Below are 19,183 nucleotides of genomic sequence, written 5' to 3' on the forward strand. Positions count from 1 at the left end.
ATTACAAAAATAACGAAACATTTTCATAAAAAATTACGTAACTTCAAAACATTAAGCTGCGGTAGCTAGGCGTCTTTTGCATACACAAACAATTGGCCAAAGGCTAAGATAACTCAGTGCAATTTGAAATTTTCAAACATTTAAGGGATCTAATTTACAATTTTTTTTAGAGAATAGTTTTGGCCAAATCATTCAAGAAAATGATGCAGTTCATGTTGCAAATTTGCAGTTTTCCACATTTGTCATGGTCCGGTTAATTGTAACCGGGGTAATAACACTCTCAGATATCAACAATAATTACACGTAAGATGTGTCCATCCGAACCAAATCGGAATCGGGCGGTGTCGAATTCCTACTTTCAGATCGACTTATTTGGCGAGTGACGGAAAATCCCATGTCTTAACACTGACAACAGAAGTTGAAATTTCCATTGAACCAATACACAGCAGGAAAGGAAGCAGGAAATGGAAATGTTACCGGCACGGCAATCGTCATCCGTTCACAATCTTCCGCAGCTTCAGTGTTTCGCTTTACGCAAACGTTTAGCGATGCAGTTTTGCACTCCACAAAACAACTACAAAGAGTGACTTGATCCACCACCGGTGCAGTTGAAAGGTAAGGCGATCTAGTCATTAAAGCTTCACACTTAACACACACACACACACCCAGGCGTTGGAAGGGAATAAAAAGGACGGGCGGATTGAGGCACTTGATGCACTTATCTATATTTGGCATACGGGTATATTGAGGTCATCCCTTCATGTGGCGCATGTCGATAAAAGAGAGAGAAAATAGGTGTAATGCAAAGCGGCGCACATCGATGATGATGATGATGATGTGTATCCATGGTGTTAGCATATTTTGGCTTCTTGCAAATTGTAAACCACTTTGCTAACAAAGATGTTGGAAGTATCCGGAGCTGCACAAGGTTCAATGTAGTTCTACCTTCAAAAGGAAATTAAAAATCGTTACGTGCCTTCGGTTCATATCGGTTCCCCAATCAATGTACCACACCCATGGATGTCGCTTTGAACGGTCCAAAATGTTGACCGGGCTTAATAGTTTAAGGTTGGTTTGCTGACATACTTCATAGTGGCATAGTCGCTGCATACGAGCGAAGTCTTTTAGTAGTTAATGAATTTTTTTTTTCGACCCCAAAGAACGTCTTCTAATCATTGTTTACGTCTAGTGCATAAAGACTTAAGAATGCAATTCCATTGTACAGTTCCCCAAATGAAGAGCTTTCTATGAAACATTCAAGAACTTTCTTCTTGTCAATAGTTCCATGTTTTAACGTTTTCTTCGAACTATTTACCTTATTAAAAGTCGACAACAGGCGATTAAACTGTTTCCAAAACATTGGACATCGTTCGGGGACAAGATAGTTAGAATCGTAGAAAGGAAAACGATAACAGCCGGGATAAGCGCTACTGGGGGATTGTTAATGATTTCAAGGATAATGTTGCTATAGCAAACAGCAGTTCAATGAATATTGTTTTCTTGATGTTTAAGTACGAGTGCGAGCCGCGTTTAAGTACGAAGCGAGTACGATACAATCGCATGAGATGGAAAAACACCAATGGAGGGTGTTTTCCGTGGAGCACTTTAACAATTTAACGGCAACCAACGACGAAAGTAATTCGAAAATTCCCAATATTCGAAAACAATGTTCCCAATTCCAGTGAGATTGGTCGGGATATCAAACTGTCAACATGTACAAAATAGTCAGCAAAGTTTAATTGTCTTTTTTAATAGATAAGTAAGTAAGTAAGTAAGCGACATTGTGCAAAATTGGTTAAAAAATATATTTAATTAAAAATTGTATATTAGAAAAATATGAAGCTTTCACAATGAAAAATGACAAGAAAATGGCTAAAGAAAACAATCAAATGCCCCATCAATGTATTATGTACTGTATTGATGTGCGCACCGGAGTGCATCAGCGACTTCGAGAAACCGGTTCCGAACTAATGAACGCTGGAGCAGGATCCGAATTAACGGCTCCGTGGTCAGTACCGAACTAAAAGGCCCCTGGAATGACTCCGAATTTACTACCTCTAACAGGGTTCGAGGGTACTGGCATTCGGCATGGCTTTAAGGGTACAGCAGTTTACCTCCTTGTCATGTGGTTTTCAAGTTTATCTCACTCTAGGGCTTTCCTGTGCTACTTCGCACACCAGGCATACCTTGAATTTGAAAGATGTATCCGTTTTCAGTACACATGGTGGTAACTTGTGATGTCATCAATTTAGCACTACAAAAACAAACTCTTTGAACAAAGAACTGAGATATGAATACAATTATAGATTGTAGGCCGATAGCAACATTTTTTAAGTACTATTTTATTGCAACAAAACCACAATTCGGCTTGACAATATTTGCATGTAACTTTAAATGGGAATCGGAGACGATCCATGAGCTAGCCTTGGAGTAGCCTATGTCTATTGGCCTCGGTGTACATACGAAGGTGTGGAGCCAGAAAGCTAACCGAATGGCTAATGGCCAAGCTTGTAGGGATATATATCTTCCGTTCCATGCATATCCATATCCCGTTCCTTACACATATCTTGCCATACCCCGTTCCTTGCGCGGAACATTTCCATGCGCAGGTTCTTGATCTGCATCTTCCTTGGTATATCATTCGCAGTATCTGACGCTTGTACGCTACCCTACTAATGCTCAGAGAGTACCACTTGCCTCATGGTTACTGTTTCGGCAGTGATCATCACGCGTTCGACGACATTTGGAGTCGATACAGAAGTTATTTGTTTGAGGATGATTCCATATAGTTGTTGAATCGAAATCGATACCATAGCTGATAATTTGGAATAGATTCCAGGGGTAATGAATCGAAATTACGGAACCGATAGTAGGAAACGGTTCCAAAATAAAAAAAAAAAATGCGCTCTGGGCCGTCTTTCCCAAAGGCAAAAAAATATCACTATGTCGAAATCACATTTTTTGCTATTGTCGCTGTAAGAGCACACATTTTTATGGTACTATTCTCACCACGAATACCGGTACTCAGTGCGGAACAAGGAAAAGATTGGAATTTGGACTCGATAATGGTCCTGTCCTGTGAGACTCTCAGAGATGAATATTTTTTCACCAATATGTTCCTCAGCGAAATCAAGCCCACATCACCCCCCAAGCTTTGAACTACGGTTTTCTCGAAAAAAAAAACATATAACAATATTACTATTGTCACGCTTTCCTGTCCCTCCCGTAACACTCCATCAATGTGAACAAGAAGACTTACATTCATAATAAACCTAATGCAAGCGACGATCGTGTATATATTGAACGTCATAAAATCCGCCATTTCCGAAGCGAATCTTTATGCCGCTTTGCCTTTCTTGTATCTCCCCAACGACATACCAATGACGTTACTCCCTGTTCCTTCTACCAGTGTGACAAAACGCATTGAGGAATGTACACACATACAACAGGCACATGCAATATCCTAAGGCACCCGGAAAAGAAACACCGCACCGACGAAGACGTTGACGTCGAATGCTGCGGTTTTCATGCTGCGGGCATCTGTTTTCGCCATCAGCGCACGGAACGAAAGGGAACACAACCGTTCAACGGCACCATCCGTTGTGTCCATCGTCTTGATCAACGCAAACTGCCCCTGTCTGCCTTGTGGTTCCGAAAAAGGTAGCTGAGTTCCCAAAAAAGGGAATCCGCCCAAGGCCTCCACACACAAACCACGGTGACACATAGGGCCTTATAATGGACTTGGCGACCATAGTATTACAGCACAATATGAGCCGCGCGCGGACCATAGACGCTTCCATCTGTCAATTTCTGCCGATATGTGATTGTCACCACGCTGTCGCCAGGATGACGTTCCGAGAAATTCCATTGAGAAGGGTTTTTTCTCTCTACTAGTTTTCTGCCCAAATACACCGAAAATCTTGACTTTTCTTTCCGGTTCGTTGGGCTGCGGTGTAAGCGCGCGTGTGTGTGTGTACGTGCATGCGGATCAATGTAGAGAATTGCAAAAGAAAAAGCTTCAAAGAACCGGCACAGCAGCATCCATCTTTTCTTTGCTCCCCATTTTTATGACGAATGACTAATGTTGTGCAAAGGAAAAGAAAACTTGTAGACAAGCGTATTGACCAGACCGACCGGTAGAACGGTTAGCTCGGAAGCCGGTTTTGCGTTCGTTCACACACACATATATAGGGACACTACATCACAGCAAATTGATGTGTTTTACAGAGCGAAACGCAAAATAGAGAAAATTAAGAAGGTGTAGTAATGGGCATTGGGGAACTAGAAACGCTATGCAAACTATAAGTGTTCTCTCTTTATCACCATCGATGCAAACAAAGGACACATTTCCTATTGAAAACCGATAAAGATCCAACAAATGCTAACTGCAAGCACCATAAGCGCGCTACCTTCGATCGTTTTGACATCGTCTTCTGTCGCCCCCTACTTAGACCTAAAAAAACATAACCACACATCAGGAGGTACAAAAACACAACTTACCGTTTCAAGCTGCTGCTCCATCGCATGGAGACGAACGAAACAGTACATCCGCCGTCCGTACGGCCGATCCAGGGTATTGCTGCTGCTACTGCTGCTAGCGTTGATGATGGTAATGATGGCAGTAGTTATGATGAGCTGAAAACGACGACGAAGACATTCGTCACCACTGCAACGTTGCCGGGATTGGGCTTTTTCTCTCTCTCTTTTGTGGTGTTGTGAAAGGTTTGCAAATCGAAGTGATGCTACTTGACGCGCTCCAATCAACACATTACACTGACCTATGCACGCGAACTGCTGAAGAAATGTGTCAGCTCGGTGTCAAGGCTCCCTTGAATACTGTTTACCGTCTTCCACTATCTGCCTTTGCATGCGTTAAGTATCAACAGCTCGGTTGCACACTGTATTGATGAGCTGATGGGTTTGACACGAACTTAATCCGGAATAATTTTTCGAAGAGTTGCGGCCCACGTGGGAAGAATTGGTTGTGCTTGGTTGCGTGAAAAAGGGAACCGAATTTTCTTCGGCAATATTTTTGCTGTCCGTGCGAATAGGTCTCGGTACCGGTTACGGGGAAGTGGGGATATTTCTTCTTTCTTTCCTTCACTTTAATACACCGCACACACTTCACACTATCGTAACACGTACGCAACACATATATACACACACACACTTTCCTGAACACGATGGTGACTCCACCATATGCGAAAGATTATGGGACACTTCTTCTTCATGCGACGTTTACCCGAAAATAAAAAGAACACAACAGATAGTACACCCACAACAATAACGTTAGTCCTCCCCCGTGAAGGTGGCAATTTGCTGAATTTTCACACCAGTTCGGATGAATGCTCGTTCACGTCGCTTTATCAACCGGGATGCTTTTTCACTTTTTCGTCGCCTTTACCAAAGATCTCGACGAAGTCTTATACGCTCCTTTTCGTATGCCGTGTATACAGAATAACGGATTACTGCAATTTGAAAATATTTCCACAGACGCTTTTCGTATGCCACACACTATACACACTAACCAAACCTGTGGAGAGAAACAAATTTCTGCGTAAGTGAGTGTGCCTTCTTCACGTTACGGATCACGTCGCCCCGGTTGGCACAAGGGCGATACATAGCCGGCGTACTTCCGGTAGGAATGATCAGATTTTGTGCTGAGACGGTCGGCGCACATGTATACTTTCTAGGCGTTAATGCTCATTTTTTGCCTGAATCATGACAATTATTTTCTTATACAAAGAAAGAACTACACGCAAGGAATAAGAAAACACCCATCAATTGGTTGAAATGTCCAAAACATGAAGGTAAAATGGAGAATTTGCAACAACAAAAAATTGCAAGTATTCGTCTCCACTACCTACACATGCTGACCGCAAACACACACACACACACATACGTGCGCGATTCACGGGGGGTGCTTAGGATGGAAAACGCGAAATCAATTCTGCATAATTTGGAGCTTACTGCGTTGCTGCAATGAACAAGAATTCATTTCGTGGACAATTATTAAAGAAATTTTCCATTCGCTGCTTTTCAATAACGGGTCGTAATCGGTGGCGTTCATAAAAGAGGGCCACTATCGCTATTTGACAGCTGTCTTCGCACGGCTATCTAATTAGAAGCAAATAAATGTTCCCGTTCCGTCTCTCTCGCAATGCGTGCCTCTACGTGTATGTGTGTGTGTGCATTACTGCGATACTCTCGTCTTCCGTGGGGTCGTCCACTAAAGCCGAAATATGAAACCCCTTCTTTTCGCAGTAATGCGGTCTACAAACCCGTGGGCATTGCAGGAAGTTCGGGAAGGATTTGTCAACCGGAAAGGCAGCCGCAGACAATACTGCAAAGAAGAAGAAAAACAGTTCAAACTTGCTTTTTTCTTACTCGTTAGCTCTGTCCCCTCTCGGAGGGCTCCACTCCCTTAAAAGAAAGATCTTTTCCGATTAGGCAACGTCGGCGTAAAGGTCGACGAGCGCAGCAAAGTAGGCTGCTCCCCCATGTTCTTTTCCTACCCCGTTTTTAGTTTCACACACACGCTGACGCACGCACCGGCACATCAGCACGGTCCGTCCGTGCTGGGCCAGAATCACCACCGTTGAACACCGTCAAGCAAAAGAAGGAAAAAAAACGGGGTGGTGCGCTTCTTTTCTTCTTGCTTCTTTTATTTCAACACACTCACTCGGTTGCTGCACGAAAAGTTGAAGTCGGCTTCCTTTTTTACCCTACACACATTAGCACAATCTCACTCTACGTCTGCCGAGTTAGCGGAACCGAGGAACCGCCGCTCGTTAGGACACGGTTTTCCGGAACAGTTCTCAACCCCGATGGGGTTGTCACGAGTGCTGCTGGGTTGCGAACGGTTTGCAATCCTCGGGTAGTGGAAAAAATCTGCTTTTCCTCGCACTTCGACGAGCCGACGTCGTACCGGATGTGAAAGAGTTTGTAAAATCGACGAAACGCGTGCTGTCAAAATGCGAGACAGGGTCGATGTAGATGCATCGTTTCGTCGAGAATATAATCGAGCAAAGGCTCATTCGTGGCGTTTCGTCGATTGCGATCATGTAAAAATTCACGGCGGTCACGCCATTCGGTCAATTGGCGGGTTCAAAAAGTCTCCACTCATGTTTTACCACTAAACTTAGTTATGAAAATATCAAATGAACTCCTTATGAAAATATGAAATGAACTTATGTATAAACAATATTTTTTTTTCATTTTCAAACCTTCTACAATCTCTGGCGTCAAGGCGGCAGTGCGCAAAATTTTAGTGTTTGCGCGTAATGTAAATATATTTCTTATTTAATTTCAACGTGTTTGGTTACAATTTTGTTCGCAGCATAATTATCACATAGTTCACCAACATCCCTTCTCATTTGAGCTTTCAAAGTATTTCAGCATATGATTGCAATACCATTCTTTATGCAAAACAAACGCGTTTGACCCTTGCCCATTGCAGACCATCCTCCAGCACCCTCATAAAGTCAACAGGTCGTTATCGTTTCTTCGCTGTTATCAGGGTGAATTGTGGTTTTGCCTCTTCAGTACGACAACACCACGGTTTGTGAACGATTATAGAACAACACCTTAAACGTGAAGTGAACATGGCCAGCGCAACACAACCGGTGCATCTGAAACTGGAACGTTTCGGAACCGTTTTACGCGTAACCATCAACAATCCGCGCAAAAAGAATGCTCTCAACAAACAGGCATACCAAGATCTGGCTGATACCCTCAATACAGCGAACAAGGATGACGGTATAAATGTGGTTGTACTAACCGGTACCGGAGATTACTACAGTTCGGGTAACGATATGGTATCGGCGGTGTCCGATGAAGGATCGGTCGAAGAAAAGCTTGCTCGTGGAAATGCTATTTTGCGGGATATGGTTCGTGCTTTTATTTCATTCGACAAGTTGCTGATTGCTATCATCAATGGCCCGGCGATTGGAATTGCGGCAACCACTGCACTTTTGAGCGATGTTGTGTATATGACGGACTCAGCCTACTTCTACACGCCGTTCACAAAGTTGGGCCTTTGCGCTGAAGGATGCTCCTCGTACACGTTCCCATTGCTTATGGGTCGAAGCAAGGCATCAGAAATGCTCCTACTGAACCACCGTATGTCTGCCCAAGAGGCATTGCAGTTTAACGTCGTCGCAAATGTGTTTAAACGTGATGAGATTGAAAGCAAACTATGGCCTCAGATACTGGAGTACGGTAAACTTCCAATTGGATCCATTAAAGCTGGTAAGATGCTGATCAATCGTTTCCAGCGCGATAAACTCTACGAAGCAAATGATCGCGAAACGGAAGCACTAATGGATCGCTACCAGACGGAAGAATCGCTGAATGCGGTAATGGAATTTATGATGCGGAAAAGCAAAATGTAATGCCAGTCATCTTGAAATGTAAATACAATTCTGGGGTTTGTGGTTTTGGATTATAATATTTGCTACACCTTTTATGCTCCATTGATGACTGTGCTTCTTTACTTGATCAACTATGTGTTTCGTGTTTGCTGTGATCGTGTAGCCGGAGACGAAATCAATCCTAGCAGCTGACAGTCAGCTTCCAGCAGGGTAAGATCTTTGTTCGATCCTAAAAAGCGCGTGGAGAGTTCGAGATCTTTTACCCGTAGCCGTACTCGGGCACCTCTCACGTAATCTCTGAAAGATAGGGGTTCCAAGTTGAGATAAAAGAAATCTATTTACAAACTGATGATTCCTTACTCGCCATTCTTTGTGGGGCGTGTGCAAACGCAATGAAACTTCCAGCCAAAATCTATGTAAAGGTCATTTTCAACTATATGAAATATTTTTCCAGTTACTACTTTTCCTTCTGGGTCGCCAAGCTGAAAAAGAAAATTGAATGAACAGAAATTTAGATGAACCAAAGATGATTTACCAAACAACCAACAGGTTCTGGTGCTTACATCAACAAACTTTGAGTGTCTTAGCAAGGCGGCGAACGTCTTTGGTGGTTCGTTGGTAAGTTCCGGGTTGAGTGTTTCGCTGTGTTTTTTATAAGCTTTCGCAAATCCACCTACTTTTTTATTAATTTCGACAGATGCGTTTTCTTCGGAAGGCACTGCTGAAGACGATGAGGGTGGTAATGCTTCAGAACTGAATCTGCTCCAAGATCCAATTCGAACCGGATGCATTAAAGTCCCACACACAGACCGTTGGCTAGCGAATCGCAGCAAGTGTGCCATTGTGTAATGTTATCACTTTCACTATAACTACCGGCTTTTGGTGAACGCGGTGTTTGCGAAAGATGGAAAATTATTGCACGAGCTCAATGTTTTGGTCGATTTGATAGCTGCGTGAACGGGTTTGACAGATGACGTTGACGTACTGACATTTGCGCGCTGTCAGCTAACGAAAACAAACGCATCGTCGTCGATCTTTCATTTTGCAGTCTCAAAAGCCTCGATGCGAATACGTGTGCGGGAAAAACTGAAAGCAACAAACCGATTTCTCGGCTGGTACGGCTCGCGGATATCGTAACAACCCTGGCGGTCATCGGCCGTGAGTGTACTGCTGCGGCCGGACAGATGGATAAGTCCAAGTCCACCGCAACACGCGCCACCGTATCCGGCGGTGGAGGTCGCGTTAAACCGGACAAACAATCACGCAAGGATAAGAAGGATAAGGTCGGCAAGTCGGGTGGTTCGAACAAGCGCAACAAAAAGAACAAGAAAGATAGCCCATCACCCATGACCCGGGTGGTCATTCGCCGTCTGCCACCGACAATGACGGAAGCGGTGTTCTGCGAACAGATATCGACAGATGGGGTGCTGCCGACCAATGACGAGTTTTACTTTGTTGGGCCCGACTGGACACTCGGACATAATGCATCCTGTCGGGCGTATATTAACTTTACCAATCCGGAGGACGTGTTCCGGTTTACCGATAGTTACGATGGATACACGTTTGTTGATGCCAAGGGTATGGAACATCAGGCCGTGGTAGAGTATGCGCCATTTCAGAAACTGTCCAAAACTCGATCTCGCCGAAAGGATCCGAAATGTAACACGATCGAGACCGACACACACTTCCTTGCGTTTCAAGAAACATTGGCAGCGGAAGAGCAGGAAGCGTTGCACGGTCGGGGAACGCAAGAGTTCAGCTTTAAGATAGAGCAAGGTAAGTCTAATAAGCTGGACAACTATGTCCTTGCATTGTCCCACAAACGCACATTTAAGTGCTGTTGTATACTTGCACATTTCAGAGGAGAAAACCACGACAACACCTTTGCTCGAGTTCATCGCACAAAGGAAGCAAGAGAAGCGCGACGAAAAGCGTCGCAAACAGGAGGAAAAACGTCGAATGCGCGAAGAGGAACGGCATATGCGAAAGACGCAGATAGCCAAAGCAATGCCGGACATTATCCGTGAAGAGGTGATTGCTGAACTTATGGAACGGACGGTTTTGTCACGTCCGTCAAATCCGACACAAAATGTAGCGAAACCGGGTGGAAATTTCACCGCCAAAGGTGGTGGGCCGGATGGAAAGTTTAAGGATGATAAGGATAAAAAGTCTAAGAATAAGAAAGATAAAGAGCGTAATCGAGATAAGCAGGGTGAGGATACGAAAGTGTCGCAGGACGCAGGAAAATCGGATGGCGGTAAAAATGCGACCGGCAGAAAGCAACAAGAGCGCGATAAGGCTGGCAAGAAGTCGAAAGAAAAACCAATCCGGGATGAGCCCCGATACAGAGAGCAGAACCAGCAACAGCCACAGAAGGGAGAGCGAAATGAAAAATCGAAGAAGGAAAAAGCACCGAACGGTCCTTCGGGTGGAAACGGAGAGCAAGCGTCCACGTCCAAAGCCAACACAGGTACGCCCACGAACGATGGTTCTAACAAGAAGGAGGTAAAGAAGTACAGTGAGCGACGCAAAGAAACGCGTGCCCGTGCTGAAACACGATTCGCTGAGCAGGACACCAGCACCGAGCCTAATTCAGCCAAAGACGCTCGTCCGCCGGCCACCGACAAGGTGGTGGAAGTGAAGAAAAGCATACTCACCGCCAACGTACCACCGTTCATACCGAAGGAAAAAACCACCATTCTGTTGGCTGGACACACGTCAACAGTGACGAACGTTCCCGTCGATCAGAAGCTGGCTGAAAAGATGGCCAAAGTTTCGCTGGTGGACAACGGCAAAAAGTCACCGTCGCCCGATGGTGCGGATTGTTCGGCATCGGGGACAAAGCCCAAGCTGTCCGAAAAGCAGAAAGAATTGCGTGAAGCACGCAAAATTCGGAATAAGGATCGTCCATCGATTGAAATTTATCAGCCCCGCAAGCGGATAGTGTCGGGCGGTACGGGAAAAAGTGAGGACGATCGTGGCCGAAGCGATTCCGATCGTCCCTCGGACAATGTATCGGCCTCGGCTTCGGCAGGAGCGGCCGCTGAGTCGGGAGAGGGGGTGAAAGAACGCCGGCATAAGCTAACGAAGAAAGCGTCCGATCGGCAGCAGCGAGAACGAAAGAATGGTAGAAAGAACTCGATGGAGGCGGATAGTAGCAAGGAAACAGCCGCAAGCAGTGTACAGTAGGTTGAGCTTTTGAATCTGTTTTTGAACGCCGTCGATGCGTACCGCATAGCACTCGCCAACTCGTAAAAGGGTCCTGCAATGTATCGATAGCTGCAGCAAACCCGATGCTACTGGTTGTGGTTGGAACACGGCTATTAGAAACCCATATCCCTTTTTGCGACGCGATTAACTGAAACAAAATGGAACGCGTGAACTGTGTTCTGAATTGTATCGCGTTTAAAAAATAGTGTCCCTGTTGGTGTTTCCGTTTTTCATCGAAAACAAGCTCTGTTGAATGTCACGAGAGATCGTTTAGAATGCATAATAAGGTTGCCAATGTTCACGAAGGAAAGGATCGAGATCTAAAACACGTTGGAGGTGAGATTCGAAGGCTGCAACCATGAACTGAATAACTTGGCAAGGAAGATACAAACAGAATAGCTGATCAGAAAGCATTCACGGAAATTACCAATAAAACTCATCAACCTACCGTTGATTAAATAACTTAACGCTTTATTAATATAGAAGTATATGGAGAGTATGTATGATTTGTTCAAATATTTAGTTCAATAGTATCGCAGTGAAGATTAGTGTACAATATTTCATTTTAAGCTTAAATCAACATTCTAAATTCGACCTCCAACGCAAAAAAAGGTCACTTCTGGGGATGTGATTCAGTTTTGTCTCTCTGCCAGCTGCTTCAACTGTCGCAACACCGTCTCCTGAAGCTTCTTCTTATCACGCTCCGATTTGGATTTCATCAGCGACAGCATCGATTTCTTGTCGGCTTCACGCAATTTTTCCAACACCACTATGATCGTTGATGGATGTACCAGCGAGTATCGGTTCTCGTCCTTGCCGTAATCATGCAGATAGGCACTCCAATCCTCCGAGATGAGCAGATCCAACAATTGTCGAATTTCGGCGAAGTACTTGGAAAGATCGCCCTCGCGCAATCCGGGCACCGGATCGGATGAAGCAAACAGCTCGAACTGCATCAGATCGAGATTGATCTGATCGAGCGCACCGCCCGATATTTGTCGTATGTCTTCCGAAAGAATTAACTTCGAAATGGTCGTTGCGATGTGTTCGCACGCCTTCTTACAGGCGGCCTGTGCCACCCCGGGCAAGATATAGGAAAAGCTTTGGAATGTGCTCTGCAGGAAGGCAACCATGTCCGTCACGAAAGGTGATGCGTGACCGTACGATTCCGGCAGCACCCAGTCGTAGTTTTCGAGTTCCTCGAAGAACTCATCCAGCTTGCAGCACAGCTTGGTCGATACCTGCTGTTCCGCTTCCGAGCGTGCGACATGAAACAGTGCCGAAGGTGTCTGGGTGACGCTCTGTACCGTACCGGTCATTTTGCACACGAACGAATCCAGGAACGGACCTGCCTTTTCCAGATACTGCGTATCTATGATGATTTGGATGACTTGCATCAGCGCCAAACTTGGGCTTCGGAAAACGGCCGACAAGCAGCCGCTGAAACTGCGCGTCAGCAGCAGATTGGCAGCCTTGCGAACCATCGCAGCGATCTCGTTCGGTGATAGCGTAAGTTCCTCGGAAAATTTCATACACGCGTACATGAACTCCATCGCCTGGTGGTAGACTTCGGGAACCATCCGCGAAAACGGAAATTTCTTCGGGAAGGGTTGTGTTTCCAGTTGCTCCGAATGGAACGGAAATCGTTCCAGCACCGCATCGTACTCTTCCTGATTGTGTGCTTCTAAGGGCAGGAAATCACTCTTGTCCAGAATGTCACGGAATTCGTTCACCCAACGTTGCAGCAACACCTCGTTGTAGTGATCGCGCATTTCGAGCAACAGATCCCACAGCTGCGTCACGGTGTAGCCATAGTTTTTGAGCGTAGTGATGCTCAACATAATCAGATTCTTGATACGCAACAGTACGTTCGGATCGGTACAGGAAGACGACGACATGCTGAGCACATTGACCGCGCGCGATAGTGAAGAAGACCACAAATCGTCAAGGTACGTTTGTGTGACGATATCGCCCCCTGTGTTCATGACGTGATCCTCCACCACAAAAAATCCTACGATCGAGTAAATGTACGTCTTGTACGCTTCCAGATTATCGTGCATTGTTTGCGGTGCTTGCAGCACCAACTTCGCCTGATCCCGACGCTGCTTGCGATAGTCCTTCTCAAAGTACTCTTTATCGTTTAGCACCGTGTAGATGTGCAGACAGCGATAAATGGGAGAAAAATCGATCAGATCTTGCGCATTAACGTCCTCATCATCATCACCAAAGTCCGAGCAGATCGGCCCACCTTGCTTTGCCAGCGCCTTATACTCGGTGATTATCGTCTCCAGATCACGCTTCTGTAGCTCCTTCGTATGCTTCATTGCGATCTCGCCGATCTTTGGTGAAAACTTGCGAATGTTCTCCAGAAACTCGCGGAAGTCTTCCTCCGACGATTTTTTGATGTTTTCCTTCAGCTTCGGTATCGTGTCACGCATTTGCTGGGAAAATCGATAACCGGCCACTTTCGGCAGGTATTCGCTTTCTAAAACTTCGAGCGTTTTCAACGCAGGATAGTAACGCTTTTCGCGCACCTGCTTCAATAGCTTGCTGTAGCATTCCAATACCGGCAGACAGCTCGATAGCCCTTCAATAGCGCCCGCTATGTTTCCCTCTACCTTGCGTGCCTTCACCAATTCGTTACCTTTAGCGATCACGCCGGCCGATGCTTTCCCCAGACCATCGTTCAGTGTGAGTACTTCTTGGTTAAGGCCCTGTGCCTGAGATTTCACATGCAGCAGTTCACGGATCGAATCGATAAATCCTTGATAGTACAGATTGCAGATACGCTCGATGTCCTTATCGTGCGAACGGATACGTGAATCCAGCTGCTCGGAGATCTGGTCCTGGGAATTTCCCTCCAGGATGGTGCGAAACGTTGGCCCCCAGTAGTCATCCACTGCTTCGATGTCTTGCATAGAAATGTTGGCCATTTTCACTGTTTAATTAATTAATGGCGTAAATTGCACGCCGCGATACGTTTTTGTTGCGTTTCTCAGGGTGTAGTAAAAATATTGCGTTGGTGAGTTGTTTGTTGACAATCATTGGTGCACATAGGGTTGCTCTCGGTCATCAAATAAGACGCACGATTTGAATTTTATGTACAAAAAACACAATCATGGTAAGAATATCGAAACTTTCGTTCAAAGTTGCATTAATAACACAACAAATTATTATTTAACGTACATTTTTGTTACACGCAATTGAGTAAAAACTTTAAAATGAAACTGTCTGTGGCGACCAGAGCGCCTGGGTAAAAAAAATGCACTTTAGCCAAGACACAAACCTGCGTCACCTAGGGAGATTAGTGCGTACTAACAAGATGTTTGTTGGGAAGTTTATCAGGATGAGAACAATAAGGTCCTTGTTTGTAGGAGACTCGAAAAAACTAGAACAAAAGGACAGGAATTCACGGAACGACTGTTTCGCGGAAAGAAAGACACTCTTACCAACACATACGAGGCGACAGATGCTCAATGCTCCGTATGCTCCGTATTAAAATCAATTATTGGAGTTTCCGTCTAATGGTCGATCGAAGACCGAAGTGGTTAAGTTGTGCATTGTACCCAGCAACAGAAAAGTTCAATAAGAACAGGATCCAACTTCGGTGATGCCTAAGTGTCCATCATCAACCATAATGATTCTTAGGAATTTTGTAGTGACCAAACGCCTTCTAAACTTATCGGATGTACATAACTTAAACTAGTAAACTAGCGTGTGTTTTGGCACGTTTCGGGTTTATTCTACTCCGTTCGCTATTATACGATGTTACGGTTTTGGCTCTGTGCAATGTAAAAGTAGATTTTTAACGCCTAACTACTAACGGTACCTAAGCAAATTCTTAAGTTATTTCATGGCAACGTGTGTCGTTAAATCGGTGTACAATTTGTTTCTAAAATAATGCATAACGGCTATGTACAGTGTGACTTATCAACTAATTCTTACCGTTCCTTGCTGTTAGTCTTATGAAATGGCTTTTGAAGAAAAGGGTGCGCTACTAATCACATTCGCTCAACAATTTATCACACTTGGCATGTTCCGCGGGTACTTCTTCCTCTGCACCCGCTTGTGGTACCATCACACGGTTAATGTTTTTCAGTGGTACTTTCTTTGGATTTCGTTTCGCTTTCAGCTTTTTCGCGTTGCGCCGATGCAAGCAGAAGAGTATGATAGCGAACAACACGATACAGCTGGCCACCGCTGCCGATATCTTCATCCACGCCGACTTAGCTTCCGTGTCAAGCTGCCGGGAGTTTCGGATCTCCATACACTGATGGAAATCGGCTGCCTGTCCCGCATCGACCACTAGTCCCGCTTCGGCATTGCAGAGATTTTGTTCTGTAAGTGGATATGATAGGGTAAGTAAGCTTCGCTGCCCTTCATTACTGTCCGATCGTAACTCACCTGATGATGTAAGCGGAATGCAGTATAATGGCGGATACATGATTTTGGCACGCCGAAGAACAAGCTCTGCCGTTAGCACCTGGCAAGCGCAGATGGGAATCTGTGTGTTGTTGAGTTCGACCGTTTTCAGGTTGCACATGGGCGAAAACTGGGCCAGTGTGAGCTCCTTCATCGGGTTGGACGAGATGTTCAGCTGCCACAGGTCCGGAAGGACACCAAAGTTCGGTAACCGCTGCAGTCGACAGTCGGCTAGACCGAGTACCTGGAGCGGTGCTTTGATAGGCTTTTCGAGGTTTGCTAGGGCCGTGTCCACCTCGTACAGTGCATTGTGGCTGACGTAGAGGTTACGCAGGACGGGTAGCTGGAACAGTTCTAGCGGGATGCTTTTCAACGCGTTATACGAAAGATCGATGGCCTGCGAAATGGACAAAAGAATCATAATGTAAACAATTTTTCCAAGGGATGAGCGACACCCTGCTACAACCGACCTACCTCTAGGTTTGTGAGGGAGCTGAACGTATTTTCATCAATGTTTTGTATCATGTTCTCAAACAGATACAGATACTTGACAGCAGTGTAGCGGGTAAAAGATTGGTCATTTAAATCTCGGATCCGATTGAAACTGAGATCGAATATCTGAAAAGAAGGGCGCCGTAACGCGGTGCAAACATTAGTAAAATCGTGAAACGAACGATACGGCACGGGATGAACCGCGTAACCAGCATCTTTTCTAACCAGGGACTAACAAACCATGCATCAAGTGGTCGCACGAAGAAAGATCTCACTCGCACTTTTCTTGATCGCGAGCTCCGCACCACACCACGCTGTTGGGTTAATTGATTTAAATTGGTTTGTTAGTCGGTTCTGCTTCTCCAGTACCGCGAGATACCGAAGAACTGAATCAAAAAGTTGATACAGAACGAAACAAACGGACCAAAAACACGCGAGTGTAGCATGCTAGAATTCGTGTGGTACAAGAATAACATCAATATTGGTCAAATTTACGAGCATTCGCCAAGCAGCAAAAGGGGAAATCGATTTATTTTAACTCTTGATGATGCCGGATGTGTTGTGGATCACGATTCCCGGCGAAGTAGGTAGAATGTGTTTACGCTGATCTCGAATCGAAATACTACGCTAGTCGTGTAGTCTTGGGGGATTTTTTTTCTTTGGGAAATAAGGCCACTGGAATGTAGATGCTTAGCGAATTGTTGAAGCTTTTCCAACGAAAAATAAACTAATGTAATAAAACAATTCTAGCAGATTTCACATCTACCACCGCGTGCTGCTGTTCTGAGAGTTCTGGTCGCTCCGTTCTTATTCCGGGGCACTACGGTGCAACCCAATTGACCTTCTGAAGGATCAACAATTGACCGGAATTATACACGCACCAGCACTAGATCCATTCCACTCACCGGCTGCCAATTACTCACCTCCAGACTGGACTTGAGCGATTGTGGAATTTCCTTCAGATTTAAATTCGCACAATTGTAGCCGACCATTTTGTACGTCCGTTCGAGCAGGCAGCGCTGGGGTCGATCCAATTCCGTCGGTAACGTTGCGAAGCCGTTTGCATAGCTGAGCATAAAGATGGCCGTCAGGGTCAGGGTTTGCGAGGCGATGAATGATACGCCCGTTTGTCTGCTTACGATCCGATGCATGGTTTGTGTGGCGTAGCTTTAAAGCTGTACAAACCGCATGAAAGAGGGCAAAAACAAAAGCTGTTTAAATAGGGGTTCCATTAGATGGGGCTACACACATCCCGCCACTGAGATGATGATCGGTCAATTGTTGCAGAGATGGTAACAATACTACGCACTGACGTTTCGCAGCATTTACAAAAGTTTGCAAAATCATGCTTGTGATGTGCCATCATTAGATGACTACTACGTTCGGGATTAGTACTGTGCCGTACCTCGTGCTGCTTGTGTGATCTTGAGTGTATGATTGATTAGAAAAAAAGATCACTGCAAAAGTCGTGAGAATGATAATTTTATTTATTTATTGGTGGTAATGGTGAACGGAAGCAACTAATCTATTACTCGCAGCTTCTGCGATCGTTACACTTATTCACCAAAACACTGGGAGGAAGAGTTGGTTTCATTCTTTGCACTGATCTTACACTTTGTTGCAGACTGAATCTCTCAAACGCTACGATCACACTAGACACCCTGTAAATATAACAATCTCACAACTATTTCCCTGCTAGTTACAGCTACTAGAACAGTCACCGACGACCGATCGACTGGGTGGGTGTGGTTATCACCGTCCCAAATGCCGGCGTTCTGGACCGTTGAGTTCCAATGGTGAATTGTACCGTCAATCAGCTTCATCAAACAATCGATTCGATCGGCACGGAGTCAAAAAACTGGTCTATGCATGCGTTGGGGAATGGCAATTCTTCTTCACAAATCCCTTAAAAGGTAGTGGATGGAATGGATTCGCATCGTTTTAATTTAATTTTATGAGGTCACACACAATTAGGCGACACTAGGCACACAAAGCGTGTTCGCTTTCATTCGGTACGCAACACAGGTGTTGCCTTTATGGTGTGTTTATTGACTGTTGATTCGCGTGCGCCACCAGGGGACTCCATTGCGGTTGTCCGTTGACGATGTGTATTTTTTTGCGCTTAGAATGCCACATCATTATTTGGGAAGTAGGCATGATGAATTTTATGCCACTGATGAAGTTTACATTACAGCACTAAAGTGCAATAATTAACACGCTTCTTTCACTCTTAAGAATAGCTATTACCTGGGCACTATCATAAAAAACAGGTCATCAGCGGCATTCTGTTTACTCTTCCGATACGATTTGATTGTTACTATCAGTGCAGTTGCCTCGCATGTGAACGCACTCGAGTATCACTGTCGGATGCACCGCATATAATATATCCATCGAGTGGATCGCCCAGATTGCACTGAACTAATTAAGTCATTCGAAACCGGTGCAGACAACTAATTAGCACCGAATGACATCAAGCAGTTGCTCAAACTTCACAGCTCTAATGTATCTATGCAATCTGTCTCCTCTGTCGCGCGTGCTTTCTAACACTGTTGCTCACTAGCGTGCATTTTGTGCAATGAAGCGTAAAATAACGTAACACCCAGCAAAAGACAAACACTACCCGGGCGGCACGTACGAGCGTGGATTCGTGATTCTGCATTCGCGATCCTGTTAAATGCACCGGAAAC

At 45.1% G+C, this 19,183-nt stretch overlaps 5 protein-coding genes across 5 annotated transcripts; 2 read left to right on the plus strand and 3 right to left on the minus strand.

Annotated features, from left to right (window-relative positions):
• The first annotated feature begins 7,604 nt into the window (after positions 1 to 7,604).
• On the plus strand, positions 7,605 to 8,393 carry LOC128714163 (enoyl-CoA delta isomerase 2). Its single transcript, XM_053809039.1, has one exon. The coding sequence runs from the start codon at positions 7,605 to 7,607 to the stop codon at positions 8,391 to 8,393; it is 789 nt and encodes a 262-aa protein (XP_053665014.1).
• Positions 8,394 to 8,503: 110 nt separating this feature from the next.
• Positions 8,504 to 9,214, minus strand: LOC128713573 (28S ribosomal protein S28, mitochondrial). The gene is made up of 3 exons (XM_053808433.1): positions 8,936 to 9,214; positions 8,733 to 8,854; positions 8,504 to 8,669 (listed from the first exon to the last, which is right to left on the minus strand). The coding sequence occupies exons 1-3, from the start codon at positions 9,212 to 9,214 to the stop codon at positions 8,504 to 8,506; spliced, it is 567 nt and encodes a 188-aa protein (XP_053664408.1).
• Positions 9,215 to 9,556: 342 nt separating this feature from the next.
• On the plus strand, positions 9,557 to 11,561 carry LOC128713775 (regulator of nonsense transcripts 3B). Its single transcript, XM_053808641.1, has 2 exons — positions 9,557 to 10,148; positions 10,234 to 11,561. Exons 1-2 carry the CDS (start codon positions 9,557 to 9,559, stop codon positions 11,559 to 11,561), a joined length of 1,920 nt encoding a protein of 639 aa, XP_053664616.1.
• A 653-nt stretch (positions 11,562 to 12,214) lies between these two features.
• On the minus strand, positions 12,215 to 14,515 carry LOC128714518 (exocyst complex component 6). The gene has a single exon (XM_053809393.1). The coding sequence runs from the start codon at positions 14,513 to 14,515 to the stop codon at positions 12,215 to 12,217; it is 2,301 nt and encodes a 766-aa protein (XP_053665368.1).
• A 1,064-nt stretch (positions 14,516 to 15,579) lies between these two features.
• Positions 15,580 to 17,647, minus strand: LOC128714335 (chaoptin). The gene is made up of 4 exons (XM_053809210.1): positions 17,420 to 17,647; positions 16,479 to 16,622; positions 15,987 to 16,401; positions 15,580 to 15,920 (listed from the first exon to the last, which is right to left on the minus strand). The coding sequence occupies exons 1-4, from the start codon at positions 17,645 to 17,647 to the stop codon at positions 15,580 to 15,582; spliced, it is 1,128 nt and encodes a 375-aa protein (XP_053665185.1).
• Positions 17,648 to 19,183: the final 1,536 nt, after the last annotated feature.

This window comes from Anopheles marshallii, chromosome 3, assembly GCF_943734725.1.
Source record: "Anopheles marshallii chromosome 3, idAnoMarsDA_429_01, whole genome shotgun sequence".
Classification (NCBI taxonomy): Eukaryota; Metazoa; Arthropoda; class Insecta; order Diptera; family Culicidae; genus Anopheles; species Anopheles marshallii.